This window comes from Ambystoma mexicanum, chromosome 9, assembly GCF_040938575.1.
Source record: "Ambystoma mexicanum isolate Mex_15411 chromosome 9, UKY_AmexF1_1, whole genome shotgun sequence".
NCBI classification, from domain to species: domain Eukaryota; kingdom Metazoa; phylum Chordata; class Amphibia; order Caudata; family Ambystomatidae; genus Ambystoma; species Ambystoma mexicanum.
Genome location: NC_090931.1, coordinates 60,271,846 through 60,294,119, shown reverse-complemented (window position 1 = coordinate 60,294,119; position 22,274 = coordinate 60,271,846). Strand labels below are relative to the sequence as shown.

The following is a 22,274-nucleotide window of genomic DNA, read 5'->3' as shown; positions in this document are numbered from 1 at the left end:
AGAGTCAGTGAATTGTTCCAGGATTAACAGTTCTTTGGCCTCTTTGTAATTCTTCTGTCCCGTCCATTTATTCATGAGGTCCTGCAATCAGTATTACTTCGGTCTCAGGGTTCATCCTGTCATAATTGAAGATGGTGGAGGCTCAGACAATGATGCTCTTGGTCATATCCTGGTCGTCATTTCACTTCATTGTAGGGAGTAGTTACATCTGGGTTTAGAGCTTGGAAATCCTGTAGTCTAAGCTACTCTTTCAAAGTTTCCAAGGAAGGCCGTGTGTCTTTCCCGCTAGTCCATTTCTGTAATATGACGGGGGTACCACTGGCTGTCCCAGTCTGCCATTACGTAGGGCTTCTTGATGTTGTCTATTTATTGCCAGCTGTGCTTCAAACAAAGTCCTCAATAAATCTGTCATGATGGGGGCTTGAATTCCTTCGACTCAGACCCTACTAAAGGCTCAACTGGGGATTCATATTCTTCGCGGCTTGTGACAGGGTCTCCCCAGTCTTTGAACGGCACAGTGTTAAATTCAGTTTGTAAGCCCCTCCCACTACCTTTAGCTGTTCTCACTTGTATGGTTTTCTCCCAGGCCTCGCAGATCTTCTCCCCCAGATTGATCTTTGGCTTCTGGCCCACGACTTCTGATTTCCCCAAGTACTCCGTCCATGTGCCTACTGACCAGGCAAATTCCTAGGAATCATCTGACGCTTTCACAGAGGAATCCAGGGTAAGAAACTAGAGTTCCACTTCCAATTCCCAGATCTCTGTATTAAATGGCTCAGTGGCTGCAGTAAACTAGGAGTATCCTGCCTCTGATGTTCCTTTCATTTTTCTCTAGTGGATGACCTCTAGATCAGTGCTTGAACAACCCCACAATGACATGACTTGCCATAGATGGTCTTAAGAAAATTCATAAGTTCAACAGATGGTCCAAGAGTTTTTATTAACAAGTCTATTATGCCTGCGTTCTGCTGGTTTTGAGACTGTATGGTCATGTATCTAAAGGGCTGTTCTAGCTGGTCCCCAAGGCCTCCCTCCACCCTAAGCCAGGCTTCCCTGTCAACAAAGTTCAGAATGAGTCATAGGGATCGGTAACCCCTCCTGTTTAAAGAATCCTCTCCATCGGTGAGGCCTTATTGATTTGCCTCCCTCTGGACATTTTCTAAGAATACCCTATTCTAGTATTCCCCAGCAATGGTCTGAAGGAATATATTTAGTGCCTGCATTTTCAAGCACTCTTCCTTTCACTATCTTCCTCTCTCTGTTAGGCCCCCTTATGATCTGCACCACTTCGCCCTACCCCCTCTCTCGTCTTCCTCCTTCCTACTTTCACCTCCCTTTCTCTCCAGTCTTCCCTTCTCTACTCTCCCACACATTCTACTCTCATTCCTAGCTATATATTGCTACCTTCGTCCACCAACTACTCTTGCCACCCTCCTAGCTTTTTCCTCTATAACTCCTCCCTGTGCTACCAGTCACTGCCACTCTCTCTTTCACTCCTTCTGCTCATTCAGTCTCACTTGCTCATCCACTCGTACTCTACTCTCGCAGTCCCTACACTACCCCTCTACTACCTCTTAGACCCCTTTTCTCACCACTCACTCTCACATACAATCGCCCATCCCTGCATCATTCTTCCAACTAGGTACCACTCTCTTTCACACACAATGTCTCACCTGCACTCGTATCAAACTTCTCCACAGACTCTTCAGCGATCCGCTCCATCTTCCGTCCTTCGGCTCGCTCTCACTCCAAATGCTCTGTACCTCTCACGGGTCTTTTAAACCTGTGGTTTCCTGTTTTCTCCCTTCCCTCCTCATTAGCTATGTTGTCTCTACCTAACTTTGGGGCCCAATGTCTGGCTTTCTTTTTCCCCGGGTTTGTACCGCTGGATTGCAATAGTATCAAAAGACCCTTATAGCCCTGCCCCCTTTTGGTCCGCGGCACTAAGACTTTGTTGTGGTCTCCGCTGTATGTCGGGTCAGTGTCCACTGGTAGAAGGCTGGAGTGAGTACTGCTTTCCTTTGTTAATAGATGTCGGGTTGATAGTGCTGATCAGTAATTCTAAGGCGCATTTGGGGGCAGGGGGGGGAATTCAGGTAGTGCCCACCAAACTTCCTCAGCCCACCACTGGGGTAGGACAGGCTTTGGCATTCACCCTAGGAGGCCTCCTACCCCAATTTGGGAGGGGTCCCTATCCTCCCAGACAGGGTCAAGTCTCTGACCCTGTCACATTACAGTGTGTTCTGTTTGAGAAGCCGTTTTATTTCTATTATATACTAGATATTTTGTAGTATACTGGAGTATAGTCACTCTTATTTATAGACCACCTCTAGTGGCTAAAATAGAGTGTATATCCCGAAAACCCCCAAATATTTATTTTTATGTAAAATGATGTATTTTCTATGAGGCTCTTTAGGTTCTAAGTTTTTAATCTACATTGGAGCAGCAGCACTTTGGGGTGGGTTGTCCCAGTTATGAGCCATGCCCATATCATGCTTTTCACAGTTGGGCATCTTGCTTATATTGTGCTTTCCACAGTTGGACGTCTTGCTCAGATTGGATTTTCTCACAGTTGGATGCCCCGTCAAAACACATTTCACGTTTGGGTGCCATGGCATGAGTTTTTTATGCTGCATATAGTTGCTGGCATGGTCCTCAAGCCATACATTGGCTGACTGCAAACCAGAGTTTGAGGCCTCAGCCTTAGGTATGTTAAAAGATTAATTCTTAGCCATAATTCTCTTGCAGCCAGCCACTTCTGACAATGCACATACTTCTTGGGTGAGGAAGGGAGACATCAGTCAGCTGGGATTGAATGTGTTTATTCACTCCTCTTCACAGTCAAAAAAGTAATATCTCTCCCTTGTAATACATATACCATGGGTTTTATACACTGGTAACAAATTGTGCAACAATTTATGCTAATTTGGACCTTTCATTTTAATACATTCTTATTGTTCATTTTACTAAAAGGTCAAAATATCTGTGTCCACATTGGACATAAAAAAAACTTTCTATTCAGGATGACTTGCTATTTTCCCCATTTTCTACACCACATGACTCCTTATGCAAATTAGCAAGACTAGGTAGTTTCCCAAATTTTCAGTGCGACACATTTGCTTTAGACTTCTAGTACATTCTGTCCAAGGTCAGCTTCCCTATCTTATCTTTCCTGACTATAAGCCAGTTTTGTTTCATGAATCACACCACAGAAACATACATATTCTGCTATTAAATACTGAATTGTCTGCGCCTGTTTTTCAGCTGCTCTCAGTCAATCTTGGCTTTCTGCACACAGCACTTTTGCTAGGTCTGTTCAATACTGTTAAACTCCCATCAGACTTAAAGGCTTTATTTATTTGCTAGGCAACTGTGGATCCATTTTAAAATGATGGAGGTCTACCGTGGTCATATTTCTGTTGTCAGGAAACTACTTTCTGCATGTACTTGAGCCCCATCAATTTAATCTAATCTAACTTTATCCATTTTGCCTGGAATTGTCCACTGGTACGCCCGTTTTGGGATTGCATTAAGGATACTATGTCTGAAATATTAGAAGCCCGTAATTTAAGCGCCCCCAAACCATGGCTCCTTGCCCTACATGACCCAGGCTCAGAGGGCAATGTGAAATTGATAGCAATGGCCTCAGTAGTGGCCACATTGATGATTGCAAGGACTTGGGGACAACGCAGACCCCCCCCTCCTACTGCGAATGGTTCAACGATATGAATATGTGTGAGAAGAAAGAATCCCTGTACACCTCATCACTCCATGAGGTAGACAGATCACGCCTGAGTACCCCAGGTGACTTGATCCAATAGCATGTACCCCCCGCCCCCCGGTCCCTGTGGGTTGTAGCGCTTGATTGTGGTCCCTCCCTTGACAGTATGAAAAGTTGAAGCTGCTTTGTTTTTCTTTTTGTTTTCCTCATCTTGTCTTATTCATATGTTCATTGTCTCCATCATAGTACTTTGTTTGATATTGGCACTTCCGTTTGGGGGTATGCATAGGGTTTGTTATTCCTTTTTGGACCTGTCGTTTCCTTCACTGACATGTTGTGTTTGTATTTACTTCTATGTTTGTTACCAACCAAAACCTAATAAAGTTTAAAAGCAAAAAAAAGGATGTTCATTATCAATGGCATTCATCATGAGAACAATTTGAACTCCTCCTTTGAATACCAAGTTCATCATCGTATCTGGCTTGGATTTGCTTTCCACTATATCCCGTGGAGTTGATCTACGTTTGTTTCCAATTTCAGTGTTTTGTCTTCCATCACCAATAATTTGGCTAGTTGGTCCAAGAAGATTGTCAGTGCAAAAGTCTGTTTTTGTTTGTTCCACCAAAACACGATGCCCACCAATCTTCACCACTCATGTGTGTTTCCTAGTCTATGAGAGGTCCAAAAAGTTTGGTTCTCAAAGATCTTAATTCGGGACAGAAGAGTGTTGGATGCTTCAGCGTTTTCTCTGTGTGATCACAAAAACTGCATTTAGAATCTTGTGATAAACTATTTTTCCGCAGACTTAGAACCTCTTTAGTTGGAAATAGCTTAAGGCAGAATTTCATATAGAGATTTCTATAGAGTTTGCTTGGGAATGTTTTCATGTAGTTTGGTAACTTATTCAGAGCTTTTACCTCACTGACAGCATTTTTCATCAGTTTATGCTTGTTTCTCTGGTCTATGGTGTTAATCCAGTCTTGGAGCCAGAGTTTCTTTTTGACCAAGTCCAGATTCAATACCACCATGTCCACGTTGGCATTGAGGTTCTCCAAGATTTCTTCACACCGTTCAGCCCATTGAGTCAGAGTTGTTTAATTTTTAGTGCTGCTCGGGTTGTGAAGAATGTTGAATTGAGGAGGTCTGTCTTCCGCTGTAATTTTTCTACAAAGAGTGAGCAAACTCCACACCACTCTAGCATTTACTGATGTTAAGCCCAGTTCGTATCTCATACAGGCCTTTGGAACTCCTTTCGGCAACCAAAATCTTGTTCGCCAGAAGTTGTTTTCAAGCATTGCCCATAGTGACCAGGGGCAGCCTAAAGCACACTCAGCTCCATGAATCAGTGCAGGAACATCTTTTTGCCTGTAGAAATCGATTACAGCCTTTAACGAAAACATTTGCCAAACTTTCTGTTGATCAGCACTGCCTGTGCTATTAGTTGTTCACATTTTGCCTTTATTTTGTCCACCCAGGTTGCATCATTGATGTTGGAAGTAATCCACATACCAAGGTATTTGGTGTGATTTAGCAATTTAATGTTTCTTTCCCAGGTGTCACTGGAACTTCTTTTTGGTGTTACGTTTCCTTCCTTTTAGATTTTGGAGGATTAATATTTCTGATTTTGTTGGATTAATGTTTAACCTGTTCACTGCTATGTATTTTTCCAGCAACAGGAGTTTCCGCTCAAGTCTAATCGGGGTGACGTCTAAGAGGACTAAGTTGTCCGCGTATAGCATCCAACCAATATGTTTGCCATTGATTTTGGGCAGGAAAGCAGCATTACTCCCTGTGGTCTCACCGATGTCGGAAATTAACAGGTTAAAGAGAATAGACGCCAATGGACACCCTTGACACCTTTGAAGATCTTTATTGGTGCAGATAAGGTGCCTGCTTGGTCAAGTCGAATTCTTATTACAGTGTCGGTATGCAGTTCTTTCAATGCCATGATCAAACTGTTTAGGCATTTCCATTTTTTTTAGTTTTTGCCACAATAGTTCCCTATCCACACTATCAAAGGTGTGTGCCAAATCGATGAATGCAAGGTACATCTTAGTTTCTTGTCGAATTGTCTCCATTTTTAGGAGATTGATTATTATCAGATTTAGAGCACATCCAACGCCCTTGATGAAACACGTTTGTCTCGAATCATATGACTGTGTTGTTTTAATCCATTTTGTCATTTGTTATTGAATTTGAGAGGCGAATATATCTTTCCCACAACGTCAAGGAGCGCGATCGGACCGTAATGATTTGGGTCGGATCTGCAACCTTTTTTAAAGATCAGGACCACGATCGCACTCTTTCATGACGCCGGAATTGCACACTCCTTTGTTATTGTGGAGAACAGATCCATACAGAATTCGGCCCAGTCCACAGGATTTTCCTTCAACATTTGATTTGTGATTCCGTCGGGGCCTGGTGCCCTGGAGGAGCCGATTTGTTTGATGTTCTTCAAAATGTCGTCTTTCTCGAAGCAGATAACCCAATTGGCTAGCTGTGGAAAGGTTGAAGCTTTAGAGATACCTTTTTTTTAATATAACTCATTATAGTGATTAACCCAGTGTGTTTCCGAAACCAGGTTATTTTAAATGGCTTATTGCGGGGCACTTGTATTGAGTTTTATAAGAAATGGTACTCATCATGATTTCCGCGTCGTGTTCTTATACATGCCTGTGCGAAATCAACCGGTTTTTGTACTTTTGCTTGGCCTTTTTTTTCGCAGCAAGGCGATTTCCATTTTGTAAGTGCGCTATGTGTCAGAGTTCCTTTCGTAGCTCTCTTTTCCTTTTAAGGATTTCAAGATCAAACATGTTTTTTCTTGAACCCACTGTTGTGAAGTCCCTGTTTTCTCACCATGGAACTACAGACCCATCACCACTGCCCCCTTCTTACTGAAAATCCTGGACAAGGCAGCCTATCTGCAAGTTCAAAAATTCCTTGAAGTCATCCGCCTTCTTGGCCTTCGGCAGTCAGTATTCCGTCCTCGACATGGCAATGAAACGGCCCTACTAGGCCTAAAAAATCAAATGGAAGATATCAGAGATGCAGGCAAACCCGCGCTCCTTCTACTCCTTGATCTATCTGCCGCATATGACCTTGTGGATCATAAGACCCTTTGCCACCACCTCGTTATTGCGGCCAACCTCTCCCCCAGGGCATGTGCCTGGATCACCTCGTTTCTACAGGAAAGAGCTATGAATGTCTTCTACGACTCAGCTTGTGCCAAGCCTAGCCACATCAAATGCAGAGTCCCACAGGGCTCCTGCATTGCCCCAACCCTTTACAACCTTTTCACAAGGCCCCTGTTCAACATGCTGGAACCACTGGGCATCGCATATACCAATTATGCTGATGACACCCAGGTGCTTATCCCTCTCACAGGTGACTATAAGTCTGACATGAACACCCTTAAATACATCTACTCAACAATCCAATCCTGGATGGCAGAAAACTGGTTATGTCTTAACAGTGACAAAACTGATCTCCTGCTAATTTGATCCCCAGCCTGAGTAAACTAGATTGTCAGTATAGCTCCTTCACCATTGATAACATACCTATCATGGTGTCTCAAAGAGTCAAGACCCTGAGTGTTTATCTTGACTCTAATCTGACTATGAATAGACAAGTAAGTGCTATTGCCTCATCCTCGGCATACTACTACAAACTGATTAACGGACCCAGACCCTTCCTATCTCAACAGAACTCCCTCACCATTGCAAGGGCTATAATTGGATCGAGATTGGACTATTGCAATGCCCTCCTCTTAGGAACCTCAGGCAATAGAATAGCCAAACTCCAACTGGTCCAAAATAATGCCCTCAGAGCCACTACTGGGATCTCGAGAAAGGACCACATCTCTGAGGTTAGGAGAAAGGTGCACTGGCTTCCCGTTAGAGAAAGAATTATCTTTAAGACCCTTGCCTTTACGCAGAAATGCATTCATGACCAAGCACCTCTGTAACTAGTCCAAGCACACCTCATCCAGACCCACCAGAACAGCCTATGCAAACAGGATTGCCATTCCCAAAACCGTAGAGTCCGCGCAGGCGGCACCAGCTTCCCAGCCATGGCCGCATCACACTGGAACGCTCTACCTGCGCACATCAGGATGATCAACTCCCACATAGCCTGCCGGAAAGCTGTCAAAACCAGGTTATTTGTTTGACTGCATCTTTTCTGTTGAAACTCAATCAATGTCTCTAATGTTTAACCATTGCATGAGCTGTCCATTATCTTTCGTCAAACTATATGTGTAACTAAGAATTCATGTTGGCCAGCTGTTGATGTAACCCTGAATCACGCCGCCTTACAAATTGCATGTACCAGCGCCTCGATGCGTAAGCGCGCTTTACAAATCCAAATAAATAAATACATACATAATAAAGGGCTGTAGTCAACTTTATTAGCGTAGTCTCAAGTTTGCCCATTTCGATATTGTTTTACAATGTTCTTGATATTGCTGGCATTTAGCCGTGATCTGTTTCTACAGGGTTCTACAAACAAAGATGCATTCCAGGAGTGTGATGGAGTTGTTAACTGGCCGCAGAATGTTATTTGTACTAGGTTATGATCGCTCTAGTTCATGGTGATGACGTGCAAGGTGGCTGGCTACTCTTTGTGCTAGAAATAGTCCAAGATCATTTCTTGTGTGTTTCTCTTCCAGTTGACTCTTGGAGGGATGTCACCTTTAGTGTTTCCGTTAAGAATGGACATATCTCTTGCCTCCATTTCTTCTTGCCAATGTCTCACCAATTGTCTGCTTTGTTCATCCTTTTGTCTTTTAGACTTTTAGACTTTCCTACGCGCCTTGATGTTATACACTCAATGTTGAGATCTCTGTACAGTATTATGTTTGGGCACATATTCACATTTTTGATGTCAATTAGTTCAGTTTGTTGATCAACAAATGAGAAAGTGCCCGCTGCTTTGTGGTGCCAGTACATGTTTATGATATAAATCCTATTCCCCTCCACCTTAAATTCATTAGGAGTGTCAATTGCCATTATCTGAATGTATGAAGTTGGATTGTTCACGCTAATAACACGGCATCCACTCTTTTTTTAAATTAATGTGATCAAACCTGCCATGGGGCGTCCTTTCTTCCCCGTATGGCAGGATTTATAGTTAATTCGTAGCCCTCCACGATCAGAACTTCAGAGAGCCAGGTTTCTTACGGGCACAGTATCTCAATATCATTTAACCTGTGAGATGTATTGTTGAACAAGTGTGCGAACCCCCTCGTGTTCCAGGTTCCGGTAAGATATGCGGCCTCCTTTTCTTGTTGGTGTTAACTGTAGTTGCATCCTGGTGTCGCAGAGGGGGGCACGAGGTTTCCCAAATCTACGAACTGCTGATATCCAGGGTGGGAAAGGAAGTGACCCAGCTAAGACGGGACTGGGAGGAGGAAGCAGGGGAACTCATGAATGATGGGTTGTGGGAGCGGGTTCAGGGGTACCATAAAAAAGTGTCTAGGAACGCGAGGCTGAAACAGATCCAGCTATGGGTAACCCACAGAACGTACATGACCCTCCAGAGGATTGCTCGATTCAAGAGCGCAGAACGATAAACATGTCCCAAATGCGGGGAAGTGAATGCAGGGATGATAAACATGTTCTGGGCATGTCTGGAAATTGGGAAATTCTGGGGAGAAGTAGCCCACCGATTAAATGAGAAAGGGATCACGCTAAACGTGGAATCTGTGTGGGCATGCATGGTAGGAGGGTTTCCTAGACCGCGTCAAATGAAACATGTGAGCAAACTTAAGGACTTGGCTTACATACTTGCCAAGTGTAGAATTGCCATGGGGTGGAGAGCATGCAACAGACCAAAGGTACGGGTTTGGTGGAACGATCTCCAGAAATGGGCTGGCAGTAGGGGTGGGAGGAGGAAGCGGAAACCCTGACCACACTGTCGGGGTCCACCCAGGCCTGTTCAAGCGATCATGATACCTCCGGGAACACTGATGAGGAGGTACCACTAAAGACAAAAAAGCAGAGGGCGAAGTGGAGTAGGCTCGAGTTGGGGAGAGGGTAATGGGTAAGCAGGGGATACTTAACGATATTTACATGATGTTTAAAGTTTTATAACAAGCACTGCTGGGTTGTTGATTGTTTGTTGCACAAGTTAATAAAAAATTGTTTAAAAAAAAACAAAAATGTAGTTGCATCCTCCCAATACTCCGGCAAGCCAACTCCAATTTTCTACTTTATCATTTGCTGTTATGGGATTTTTTAATTATTTCTTTTATTTGCGTTATTGTTGCACTTGACTGTTATTCTCATCACATCTTCTGGTTGATCTCTACTCTTGGCTATCATATTTATTTGTCTGCCATAAGAGTGGGGTAGGGGGTATAGACATCTACAGGTCCGTAGGGGCACAGTCTTATTTTACAAAAACTTGCAGAGTGGCTCTTGTCCCAGTAGTTCATGTGACCGAATTTGATGCATGTCATGTTATGTTACTATTTATTTATACTGCACCAAATTACCAATAAAGTACGGCACCTACGCTTGTCCGTGGAGTGGCGTACTATGCCTCTGTCAAGCATATCCAGACTGTGGGCTACTGAAAGACAGAATATAAGCGAGGGGAAGATAAGAGGATAGAGAATCATGTAGTAGATGCTACAAACACTTGATAGAGAGATGAAGCAGGAGGTGGAGAGGAGGAAATCGGGAGACTGATTTCTGTTAGCATGGGTGCTTGTCTGTCTTGTAAGGTTGACAGTGGTTCTGCAAAAGAGAGGAGGCAGATATGCCCTAAAGTGTTGTGAAAATTGGGTTATGTTTCCAAAACAGATTTGGACAATTATAAGCCAGTACACAACATAAATTTAGATGCATGCAATTTTGTTGCGAGTGCTTTGGAATACATTCTTTACAGATATGCAGATCCTCCCGGAGATTGGAACTTACCATGCCATGTTAGACACATGTGCATTCATTTCCCTGGACCCTATAAACCCATCTAAACTTGAACTTATTAAGCAAATTGTCATTTGACACTCGCACAGTTAAAAATCCACATGTTTTACTCAGGAAATATAAAATCTCTCAAAGCATTTGCTTTTCTGCATGCTACTCTCCACTTTAACACTTGATCATTTTAATTGTAAACATGTATAGAACCATAGTATTTATTTTAGAAAATGCACCTTCATTTCTTTTACAATAAAACATATTTTCTAAAAACAAGGATCTATCTCTTTGACAAAACAGCTCTCTATGACAGGGTATAGCTGCTTGCTTGAGTGTTTAAAACGGAATGAATAGGCTTCCTCAAGGCAGAACGTGCAGGGGGACTGGTGAGGGGGGAGCTGGTGTCCTGTAAGACCCAGAGGACAGCCAGGCAGCAAACGGAGCAGGAGCAAGGGAAGGTTAGCAGGGTAGAGGGAGAGAGAAAGAAGAAGGGAAAAGGTAGGTCTTGAGGAGTTTCCGGAACTTAAGGAGGTCTGGCTCAAGGTAGAAAGAGGAAGGGAGGCCATTCCAGAGGGAGGCACCTGCAGAGGAGACAATTCTATCCCCAATCTCTGCTTGGAGAAGCGACACACCCGCAGAGAGTTAGAGGTAGACAAGCGAAGGGCTCTAGGAAGGAAGATCCTTGCAGCCACTGGGAGGTGGAGGGATTTCAGGGCCGTAGAGATGTGGTCTGTTGGCTTGAGGTGAATGATAAGTCGCACTGCCCTGTTGTGGATGAGTTGAAGAGGGAAAAGTGTAGAGGTATGAAGATTGAGACATAGGTTGTTGCAGTAATCCAATTTAGAGAGAACCAGAGCTCCGGAGACTGTGAGCTTCTGAGGGAAGGTGAGAAAATGGAGAATACCTTTGAGGAGGTAAAGCTGGAAGTGGGCCTTCTTGGCAAGGTCCGCGATGTGTGGAGAGAAGGAGAGTGTGGAGTCGAAGATCACTCCAAGGTTTTTTGCCTCACCAGAGAGTGAGGGCAGAGGGCCCAAGGAGGGTGGCCAGAGTGAGAGGGGAAAGCGGGTGGAGGGGTCCCAATGAGAAGGATCTCAGCCTTGCTGGCGTTGAGGCAGATCTTGTTATGACTGAATAGCAGATAGTCAGAGATAGGCGAGGAGGAGGCCGGTGGTAGCCTCAAAGAGAGCTGCGTGTCATCCACATAACACTGAATGTTAGAGGTGAAGGTAGAGACCAGGAGGGCCAAAGGGGCTAGATAGACGTTGAAGAGCCAGGGGGAGAGGGTAGAGCCTTGGGGAACACCGAGAGCGAGAGGTGGTGGAGAGAAAGGAACAAAGCTGGTCCTGGGAGGGTTGGTCCAGGAGGAAGGAATTCAGCCAAGCCAGAGTCTGATCCATGATGCCATGGGTTTCGCAGAGACAAGTAATCAGGATTTTGTGGTTGACCGTGTCAAAAGCAGAGGAAAGGTCGAGGAGAATGAGGACAGAGGGAGAGCTAGAGTGGAGATTTGAAAGCAGATCTTCTCGGGTGCTCAGGAGTGCAGTTTCCATGCCTGTGGCTGTTCTGAGGCCAGATTAAGTCAGCTCCAGGTCATGGCGACAACCAACAGATTCAGTGTGTAGGGTTAGCTGGGAGATAGCTAACTTCTCCAGGAGTTTGCCCAGGAAAGGAGGGATAGAGATCGGGTGATAGTTTTCCAGAATGAAGGGGTCGGCAGAAGGCTTTTTTAGTTGGAGGGGTGCACAAGGGAGTGCTTGAGAAGAGAGGGGAAGGGCCAGTGGCCAAGGAATGATTACAGAAATCGGCCAAGGCTGGAGCGAGTTGGTTCTGGAGGAACAGGGGGTCACTTGTTTAGATGAGACTTTCATCGACTGGATTTTTCTGGAAACATCTAGAAGGAGGAGAGAAGGCAGCCAAAGCAGGCCTGAGAGCGGTGGGGGGAGAAAGTGGTGGAGAATGTGGACAGGATGTCCTGGGTTTCATAGAGGTCTATTTCTGCGATCGATCACATTCCAGGGCAAAGTTGTTCTAACATCACACCTGCTACACTTGCTGTAATGCTGCCTAATAACGATTGCCCTAAATACCACAGCTCATTGCAAGGTGCTGCCATATCTATTCGAATGTGCATGTTTTTAAGAGAACCCAACGTATACAACCTCCCACGTTTCGTGCAATGGGTCTGTGGGCGTTTACGTGTTTCGTTGCTCATCTTAGTTGCCCACTGGCAGAACATCCCCCTCCCACCTCCTTTTTCATAGGAAGTCTTTGCGCTACCCTCCGGATTCTTGATCCTTGCCCCCTCGCCTCTGTAGCCCGCATCAGACTTGGCATTGACCAATGCACCTGCATCGTTGTTCTCTGCTCTATGTTCTTGTGTGTCTTCTGGGTCCGTGGGGGCTTTTATATTCTCCATTCAGAACTACCCCTCCCAGTACTAATGTATTGTTAAATTTCATCTCTTCATGAGGCAGACGGATCTTTGAATTTGCTGTACATTTTGACCTCTTGGCAACTTTCTCCATTTTGAAGAAAGCAATCTTAATTGTTTGCTTTAAGCAAGTACATTTGTTTTGCAAATATGCCGGTTTTGGTCTTTCTAAAATAAATAATCGTTTATTTAATCTGCATGCCCCAGATTCGCTTTGTCACAGGTGTGCCGTTTCCAAGACTAAATACGTTTGATAGTCATTGCGTGTGCATTGGAGTAAACCCAAATTAATCTTGTTAGCACACATTTGTTCAATGTTTGTGATCCTCTGGAAGTTGAAAACATTTCTTGTGAAGCGAAAAGAAATCTAGCAGGTACGATGAAGCTTAAGGCTTTGGGTTGTTAGCCAGCATCATGAATGAATGAAGGCACACTTCTAGACGCTACAGTCCTGTGTATAGCACTTCTAAATGCTCTAGTCCCAGATGTTCCACATAAATGATAGGTTCCTTACTTGTGCCACCTTTGAAAAGAGGTTTAGATGCCAGCTGAGAAAAGAAGCAAGAAAGTGTTCACTACATGAGCCCCCTAAAACTAGAGTAGTGAAAGGTGCCAACCCATAATAACTGGGGGCCCCTGATGTAGCACCACCTGAGGGTGAATGGCAGTGGCATTATCTGGACCAGCTGAAAAAACATCAAGTTTTAATTACCCTTACTTTCGAAGAAGAGAAGAAGTCCAGGGACAGATGTCAGTCTTGTGCTTAAAGAAAGGAGTATGCCATATGTGCCAACCTGAGACACCTGAAAAGGATGAGTGACAAGTAGCCTAACACCTGTACCACATCAATTGGAACTGACAGTTACAATACTTGTGACCTATGATGAGAGAGAGAGAGAGAGAGAGAGAGAGAGAGAGAGAGAGAGAGAGAGAGAGAGAGAGAGAGAGAGCAACATTTCATGAGCCAGAGCGCAAAAATTAGGTGCAAGAGATGCCCTACCTGTGCAACCTGCACCACTTGCAGCTGTATGTGTTGGGGTTGTTGAAGGCCTCCAGTGGACTGGGACACAGGAATATACTGGATCCGTTGATAGTCTCCCTGTGGATTTCTGTAGTCCGTTAGAGTCTGAGACAATTCCGTCATGGCCTGCGTCAACAAATCCGTTGTCTGTAATTACAATAAAACACATATGCTATTTATCCGTGCCCCTATGATATATGGGCTATGCTAATCAACCAAGGAAATGGTCAGAAGCCATTGAAGTGGCTAGAATGTGCACAACGTTCTGCTCCACGGCTTACATTATTAAGCTGCATATACAATAATGCCATCATCACTGTGCTACAGCTTGAAACTATAGGTACTTGCACTAAGCTGAAAAGTAACAAAGCAAGCCAGGACTGCACTGACATGGTGTAATCCTCCAGGGATTCGCCAAACACTGCCATACAAGTTAGTTACACAGAGGTACAGCTTTCACCCCTCAGAGGAGGGATAGTGGCTGGAAGCTATGGATAGGATGGACCATACAGATTACGCAGCAGAATTCAGAAAACAGATATAGTGAAAAATAGATTTGCTCTTCATTATAAGTACTGCATGTAAAGTAATCACACGTCAATTATGTAGAAAAGACAACAATCTTAGATAGCAGTTAGGAGGGATTTTCTAAAACACTGGTGTGGCAGGTTGGAAGCCCAACCTAGTTTATAAGCAAGCCTTTTCCACACTTGGTCTACCCACACTCACTCTCGGTAATGCAGGCTGAGCAATAAGGCTGTGACTTAGTAGATATGGGGCTTGGCATGTATGTACAATTATCAACACTTGGAGATAGTCAAGAAACAGAGGTCCACACAGATGTATAATTCTACTCTATTTATTAGGACTCCACATGCAGGCAAAATTACGAATACTATTAACTATATTCTACACACACACCTACACATATATGTACAGCAAAGGTAGTCCCACAGAGATTACACAATGCTTTACACATAAACATCTCTATGAGCAATCAGTCAAAGAAAAGGCAGAACACTTTTCTGTAAAGTAGAGCGAGAAAAGTGGTTGAAGAAATATAAAATGCAGAGTTGGGAGCTGAGTCGGGCGCAGTCTCGGCTGTCTTTCAGCAGGGCAGAGGAGAAGCCACTTCTATAAAATCCCTGTTTCAATGCGGAGCGTTGCCAAGTTGGGAGCTTAGTCGGGAGCAGTCTTGGCACTCTCTGGCAGATGGTGGTCAGAGTCATATGGGATACATTACTCACCGTAATCGTATTTCTGATGCTTGTATCTGCTTAGATTCACATGCTGTGCATAGGCCGACATCTAGTGGAAGCTGCGGAGTATTACAGTTTGTTTTTCGAAACTCGAAAATGGGTGTCGACCTAGGGCGTGCCAGTAATACTATCCCTATTGTGACATACACTGTACCCATGATCCCTCATGCGTGTAGGACCCTCAGATTGTATTTTTTCTGACATGAGGTAGCATGTGGAGTAGCGGGAATAGAGAGTATCCAAGCAGATATAAAGATAAGACTACAAGCATCCATGCGCCTTCTCTCAGAGGGGAGGAAGGGCGGGCACATGGGAATCTAAGCAGATACAAGCATCAGAAATACGATTAAGGTGTGTAATGTATCCCTTCTGAGGCTTGTGGAATCTGCTTAGATCACATGCTGTGCATAGATTAGCGAGCAGTGTTAGAAGAAGGAGGTGGGATGAGAGAAGCGTCATGAGAAAATAAATGTCTTAGAACCTGTTACGCTCACCTGGTTCTCACGGGGGCGTCGACCGGAACTGGGCCGCTGTTATTTCCACCAGCGTGACGTGTAGCGCTGAGATGACTGACTGGACTGGCCCGCTTAGCCTAGTTTGTCTGGCTCGCAAGAATATTCTTCTGCAAAGGAGAAGAGGAATTAACCACCCGTGGAATTGAGTGTCAACCCACCTTCCCCACTCCCGTTGTCTTCCCACTGATCACTCTTGATGTCCCCTCCTTAGTCTCACCTGATGGTTTGGAAGGATGAGCTCTCCATCCTGCGTCGACTGCAGGGGCGCGTTGATGACCAGTTATTTCACTGGCGTAGAGGAATTGGTGAGTTCCAGTATTGACTCTAAAGTCCAATTGTTCATAAGAGTTCAAATGTCTGCTCTTCACGCTGTCCGATTCCTTGCAAGTTGCCGATTAATCCACTCGAAGATTTCCAAATGGCACTCGGTAAGATTCAGGTAAGTCTATTGTGTTTTTCCCCTTAGGGGCCGGGGTACGGCGATGAAGCAGAGTTGACTGTGCCGATCCGAGATGAGGTGAGAACCCCGTGGTAAATCAGGTAAGTTTTGTGGGGGGTAACTGGTATTGTCCTTGCTTTCTCCCCTTAGGGGCCGGGGTACGGCGATGAAGCAGAGTTGACTGCGCCGACCCGAAATGAGGTGAGTACCTCCCTTGGTAAATCAGGTAAGTCCTTGGGGGTAGCTTGTATGGCCTTAGAGAGTCCCCTTGCTCACCTTGCTGTCTTTGTCTCCTTAGGTGTGTCATAAAGCACCAAAGTATTGACTGAAAAGGATACGGTACTCAAAAGGATACAGATGGTAGGGTCTTCCGGATCCCTGTTCACACGATTTGATAGTTGTGAAGTCAAGTTTAGACCTTCCAAATGATACGACTCTCTGACTGATGAAACAGGCAGAGAGATGGATCACTGGAAAGGGCGTGGGTAAAGTATAGGAAGTCAGCCTAGAACAAAATAAAGTATCATAAGAAACTGCCCCAAATCGACTCTCTATGATAGAACAGTATTTGGCATTAATTCACACACTGACCTTATGACTGGTGTAGAAGAATCCAGCAGAAGTCTCTTGAGGAAAATCCGGAATTGGAACGAACGACAAGGGAAGATTAGTAAGGGAGACTTATCCCGAACGGCACGAGGCTCACGCTAGATACCGGGTTGCTGCACCACAGGATAGCGTCCAAAGTACTGTTCACTGTCACCTTCCAACAGTCCTTGAAAAGCTTCCTTCCCACGTAGAGAAAGGCATAGAAATGAATAAATCCACCTGTTAATATCACAGATGCAGGAGTCGGAAATAGCGCCCTTTTGTGGAATAAACAAAGTACACGCGGTTCTGAACAGCCGCGAAGAAAATAGTGTGCGCGTGTGGAATTACACGCGAATAGGATTCACGCAATCCAGGCCATCCGCGCTTGAAGACAGCGTGCGCTTGTGGAACTGCACGCGAACAGGATTCACGCAGTCCAGGTCCGCCGCTCTTGAAGACAACGTGCGTGTGTGGAATTACACGCGAACAGGATTCACGCAGCCCAGGCCAGCCACGCTTGAAGACAACGTGCGCTTGTGGATTTGCACGCTAACAGGATACACGCAGCCCAGGACAGCCGCGTTTGAAGACAACGTGCGCGTGTGGAATTACACGCGAACAGGATTCACGCAGCCCAGGCCAGCCGCGCTTGAAGACAACGTGCGCTTGTGGATTTGCACGCTAACAGGATACACGCAGCCCAGGACAGCCGCGTTTGAAGACAACGTGCGCGTGTGGAATTACACGCGAACCAACAGCTCCAGGAAATCAGCGTGTGGCGGAAAACACACTATAGAAGGCCCAAGAAGCAGCTGAGCAAAACTGCAAGGACGCAGATCGGAGGTTCAACTACACAACGCCAAATGATTCGATCAGAAGCAGCGAGTGAAGTTTCCACGCTACTTATATACGTAATGCCGTAGCTCACGTGACGAAGCAGAATTCACATGAATTTAGCGACGTGAAAAGTGCAGACGTCGCTTTCCCGGCAATGAATCGAACAACCGCCATTTGGAATAGAACGGTCTAGCTGTTCTATGAGCGTAAGAGGTAGAACCACATCCAGCATGCATGACGAGGTGTAGGAGGGCGGCCGCGAGATGGAGAGAGCGTGATGGAATGCTGAAGTACCGCCAAGCAGGTGAGTTCAGCGCGGCGCCGTAGGAATGCGAAGCAATGCTTCAAAGACTTCTGTCTTTCAGTTCCGTGGCGAAATGGATCAGGATTCAGGTAAGGATTAAAGTTAAAACTCCTGTTCTAACCTTTATCCTTTTTGTCTTCTTGTTTCATGAGTCCCAGGACTGAAGCGGGCGTGGCTGAAGACTGGAGTTGCTGAAAACACGGTGAGCGTTACGCTGCAGCAAGCAGAATAACGCGAAGCACGTGTGGCTGTCCGGGCGTGGTTTAAATAGCCTTGGAAGAAGATCCAGGTAAGTATTCTTCCACAGCCCCACCCAAGTAACAACATAGTCCCTTCAGTAAAATAGTCCCTCCTAAGCCTCATTGGCTTGAGTCTTCATGCAGCATGGTCTGCCTCAGGTGAGTATGCAGCATGGTCTGCTTCAGGTAAGTTATCAATAATGAGCCTGGCGCCCATGGCACCAGGACTGACTTTCTCTTTATGAGTCTGGCGCCATAGGCGCCAGGACTGTACCCAAACAGTCCCTAACTGGGGCTTTTGGGCATGCTCCAAGTGGCATGATGCCTGCTTCTGGGGCTGCTGGGCCTGGTCTGGTCTTCCGGGGGCAGGCATCATGACAGCACTCCCCCTCAAGGCCCCACCTAAAGTCGTTCTCCCCCTTGCCCGTGGTTTGTCTGGAAATTCCCGATGGAACCTCTTCACTAAACGAGGTGCATGCACGTGGTCACTAGGTTCCCAAGACCTTTCCTGTGGACCATAACCTTTCCAGTCAATTAGGTAAAAGAGTTTTGATCTCACTCTTTTTTGAGTCCAAAATATTCTTGACTTCGGCTCCCCGTCTATGAGGATAGGTTCAGGTGGAGTGGTTAGCCTTGTTCCTGGTTGCACTGGCTTCAAAAGAGACACGTGGAAAACGGGATGGATTCGCATATGAGCAGGTAGGTCCAACTTGACGGCCACTGGGTTAATAATTGCCTTGACAGAAAAAGGTCCCAAATACCTGGGGTTAAAGGTCCGAGTCCCCTTGAGTGGCAAGTGCTTAGTGGCTAACCATACTTGGTCCCCTATTTGGTATTGAGGAGCTTCACTTCTGTGCTGATCCGCATCCTTTTTGTATTTTTCCTTAGCCTTTTGCAAATGGATGGTTGCTTCTTTAAAGGCTTGTGTGATAACAGCGTGGAGATGGTCCACTGCGGGCATCTCTAAATGCTGGGGTGAGTCCAAATCCGAGGTTCGAGGATGGTGCCCATAATTGGTAAAAAAAGGACTTTGTCCAGTTCCTGAGTGTACGGAATTATTGTACGCATACTCTGCGATCCACAGAATGACTTTCCAATTCCCCTCAGACTGATGTAGCATACAACGGAGGTACTGTTCAAGAGTCTGGTTGGTCCTCTCCGTTTGACCGTCGGTCTGAGGGTGGTGACTGGTCGAAAGCCTAACATCAATTTGTGCCAGTTGGCAGCATTTCCTCCAAAAATGTGAAATGAATTGACTGCCCCGATCTGAAATTAACACTGAAGGAAAGCCATGCAGGCGGACAATATTTTCAAGGAATTCCTTGGCCAGGATTGAAGCTGAAGGTATCCCTTTTAAAGGAATGAAGTGGGCCATTTTAGAAAAAAGATCTACAATAACTAGAATGGTATTGTAACCTTGGTACGGGGGTAAATCCGTGATGAAGTCTAATGACAAGGTATGCCAAGGGGTAGGTGGTATGTCTAATGGTTGCAATAATCCAGCAGGTTTTTTCTTTTGCCCTTTATTTTGTGTGCAAATGCCACAAGACATGACAAATGACTTGACATCCTTTCGCCAGGTAGGCCACCAAAATTGCTTCCTAATTTTAGCTTCAGTTTTTGCAATACCCGGATGCCCTTCTATTAAGGTGTCATGGTAATGGGAAATGACAAGTTCCTGTAGTTCCTTTTGCGGTAAAAATAGCCGACCTTGGTAATAAGGTAAATCATCGATGATAGAGTACTCTGGACCTTTATTTGCCCAGTCCTGTAGGGCAACGGAATCAAAGAGTTGGTGGATCTTGTTTTGAATGTTCTCCAGTGTCTGTATGGAAGTCAGGCCAAGGATTCTCTGTTCCGGAATTATGGGTACGGGTTCTAAAGTTATTTCTGCTTCTCCCATTCCAATCCGGGACAAGGCGTCTGCTTTACCATTCTTACAACCTGGTCGATAGGTTATTACAAAATCAAACTCGGCGAAGAACAATGCCCAACGGAGTTGGCGCGAAGATTGGGCTTTGGCTGTCTTTAGGTATTGTAAGTTGCGGTGATCGGTGATGACCGTGATGGTATGTCTGGCACCCAGTAGATAGTGCCGCCAAGCCTTGAAGGCGGACTTGATGGCCAGCAGCTCCTTGTCGGTTATGGCATAGTTTAATTCGGGGGCTGAAAATTTTCTTGACCAAAACGCCACTGGGTGAAGCTGGTTAGTTTCGGGATCCTTTTGGGAAAGGACTGCTCCCATGGCTGAACTGGATGCATCTGTTTCCACTATGTAGGGAAGTTCGGGGCGCGGGTGTCTTAATATGGGAGCAGATGTGAATTTAGCTTTTAACTCTTGGAAGGCGTTCTCGGCTTCCTCTGTCCACACAAAGCGTTTGTTTTTTCGCAATAGTGTTGTGATGGGATGTACAATGTGCGAGAAGTCCGGGATAAACCTGCGGTAGAAATTGGCAAAGCCAAGCATGCTTTGAACTCCTTTGATTGAACTTGGCGAAGGCCAATTAAGAATGGCATCCACTTTTCGTGTATCCATCCGGATTCCTCTCAGGGTCAGAATAAATCCAAGGAATTCCACTTCCGTGGTGTGGAAGATGCATTTTTCCAGTTTAGCATATAATTTATGCTGGCGTAACTTCTCTAGGACTGCTCGGACGTTGCTTACATGCTCAGATTCTGATAAAGAGTATGCTAAGATGTCGTCGATGTAAACAACCACACAAACGTCGATAAGCTCTCGGAGGACATCGTTCATGAAGAACTGGAAGGCTGCTGGTGCATTGCATAGTCCGAAGGGCATCACCTGGTACTCAAATAGTCCGTACTTGGTGTGAAAAGCAGTCTTCCATTCATCACCCTCTTTGACACGTACCAGATGATATGCCCCCCGAAGGTCTAGTTTCGTGTATATACAAGCATCCTTCACCTGGTCTAGTAGTTCTGGGATCAAAGGCAGTGGGTATTGATTCTTGATGGTTATCTGATTCAGTGCGCGGTATGTTCTAAGGTCGTCTTCCTTTTTCGGTACGAAGAACAAAGCTGAAGATGCAGGGGATTTGGACGGGCGAATGAAGTCATTAGCAAGGTACTGGTCTAGGTACTGGCGCAAATGAAGATTTTTGGGTTCCGTAAGGGCATAGATTCTGCTGCAAGGTGGTTGTGCTCCAGGTACAAGATCTATTTGACAATCATACGATCTGTGAGGTGGTAAGGTGTTTGCCTGTTCCTTTTGGAAGACATCCTGAAAGTCTTGGTATTCAACAGGTAATTGCATGGCTACTGGAATTACTGGGGCCAGGACTGAGTTTTGAGTTTTCCTTGGGTAGCAGGTGTGAGCACATTCTGGGAAGGTTAGTCTCTTCTCTCGCCAATCAATACAGGGATTATGTTTTTCCAACCAAGGTATCCCTAGTATCAGCTGAAACTGTGGGGCCTTGATTAAGTCAAACATCATAGCCTCTCGATGCCCATCTTGACTCAGCAATGTCATCTCTGCAGTGGAATGAGTTACGGGTCCAGAGAAGATTTCCGTTCCATCTACAGTGGTGACAACATCGGCCGTGGTCTAGCGGGTGAGAGATAGATTTATCCTGGTAGCCAATTCCCAGTCCAAGTAATTTCCTATGGCTCCACTGTCTACGTACAACTTTACCGCGTGCATGCGTGATGGCTGCTCTGGATCTACAAGGACCATGGGTATGGTGAAATGCGAGGTCAGAGTGTCCTTCTTTAAGCTCGGCAAGCGGACTTCTACGCTTGCCGGGCGTGGTCGTTTCCCGAGTCAGATTTCACATGGTTTTCGTCTGCTGCTCCTATAACTTTCTTGGGTGGTTTTACAGGGCAGTTCCGAAGAAAATGACCAGCAGTTCCGCAATATAAACATAATTGCAGTTGCCGTCTTCTATCTCTCTCCTTTTGGGTTAGGGGTCCTTTACCCCCCCCCCCCCGATTTGCATTGGTTCTGAGACATCTACTCCCTTGGAGCTTATGTGGG

At 45.4% G+C, this 22,274-nt stretch overlaps 1 protein-coding gene across 3 annotated transcripts in view; it reads right to left on the bottom strand.

Moving 5' to 3' along the window:
• PRDM10 (PR/SET domain 10) overlaps positions 1–22,274 on the bottom strand; it is an 825,235-nt gene that overhangs the window by 150,878 nt on the left and 652,083 nt on the right. For all 3 annotated transcript variants that reach the window (XM_069614147.1, XM_069614145.1, XM_069614146.1), the window contains exon 18: positions 14,076–14,243. In XM_069614147.1, coding sequence (XP_069470248.1) covers positions 14,076–14,243 — 168 coding nt within the window. The remainder of the gene's footprint in view (positions 1–14,075; positions 14,244–22,274) is intronic.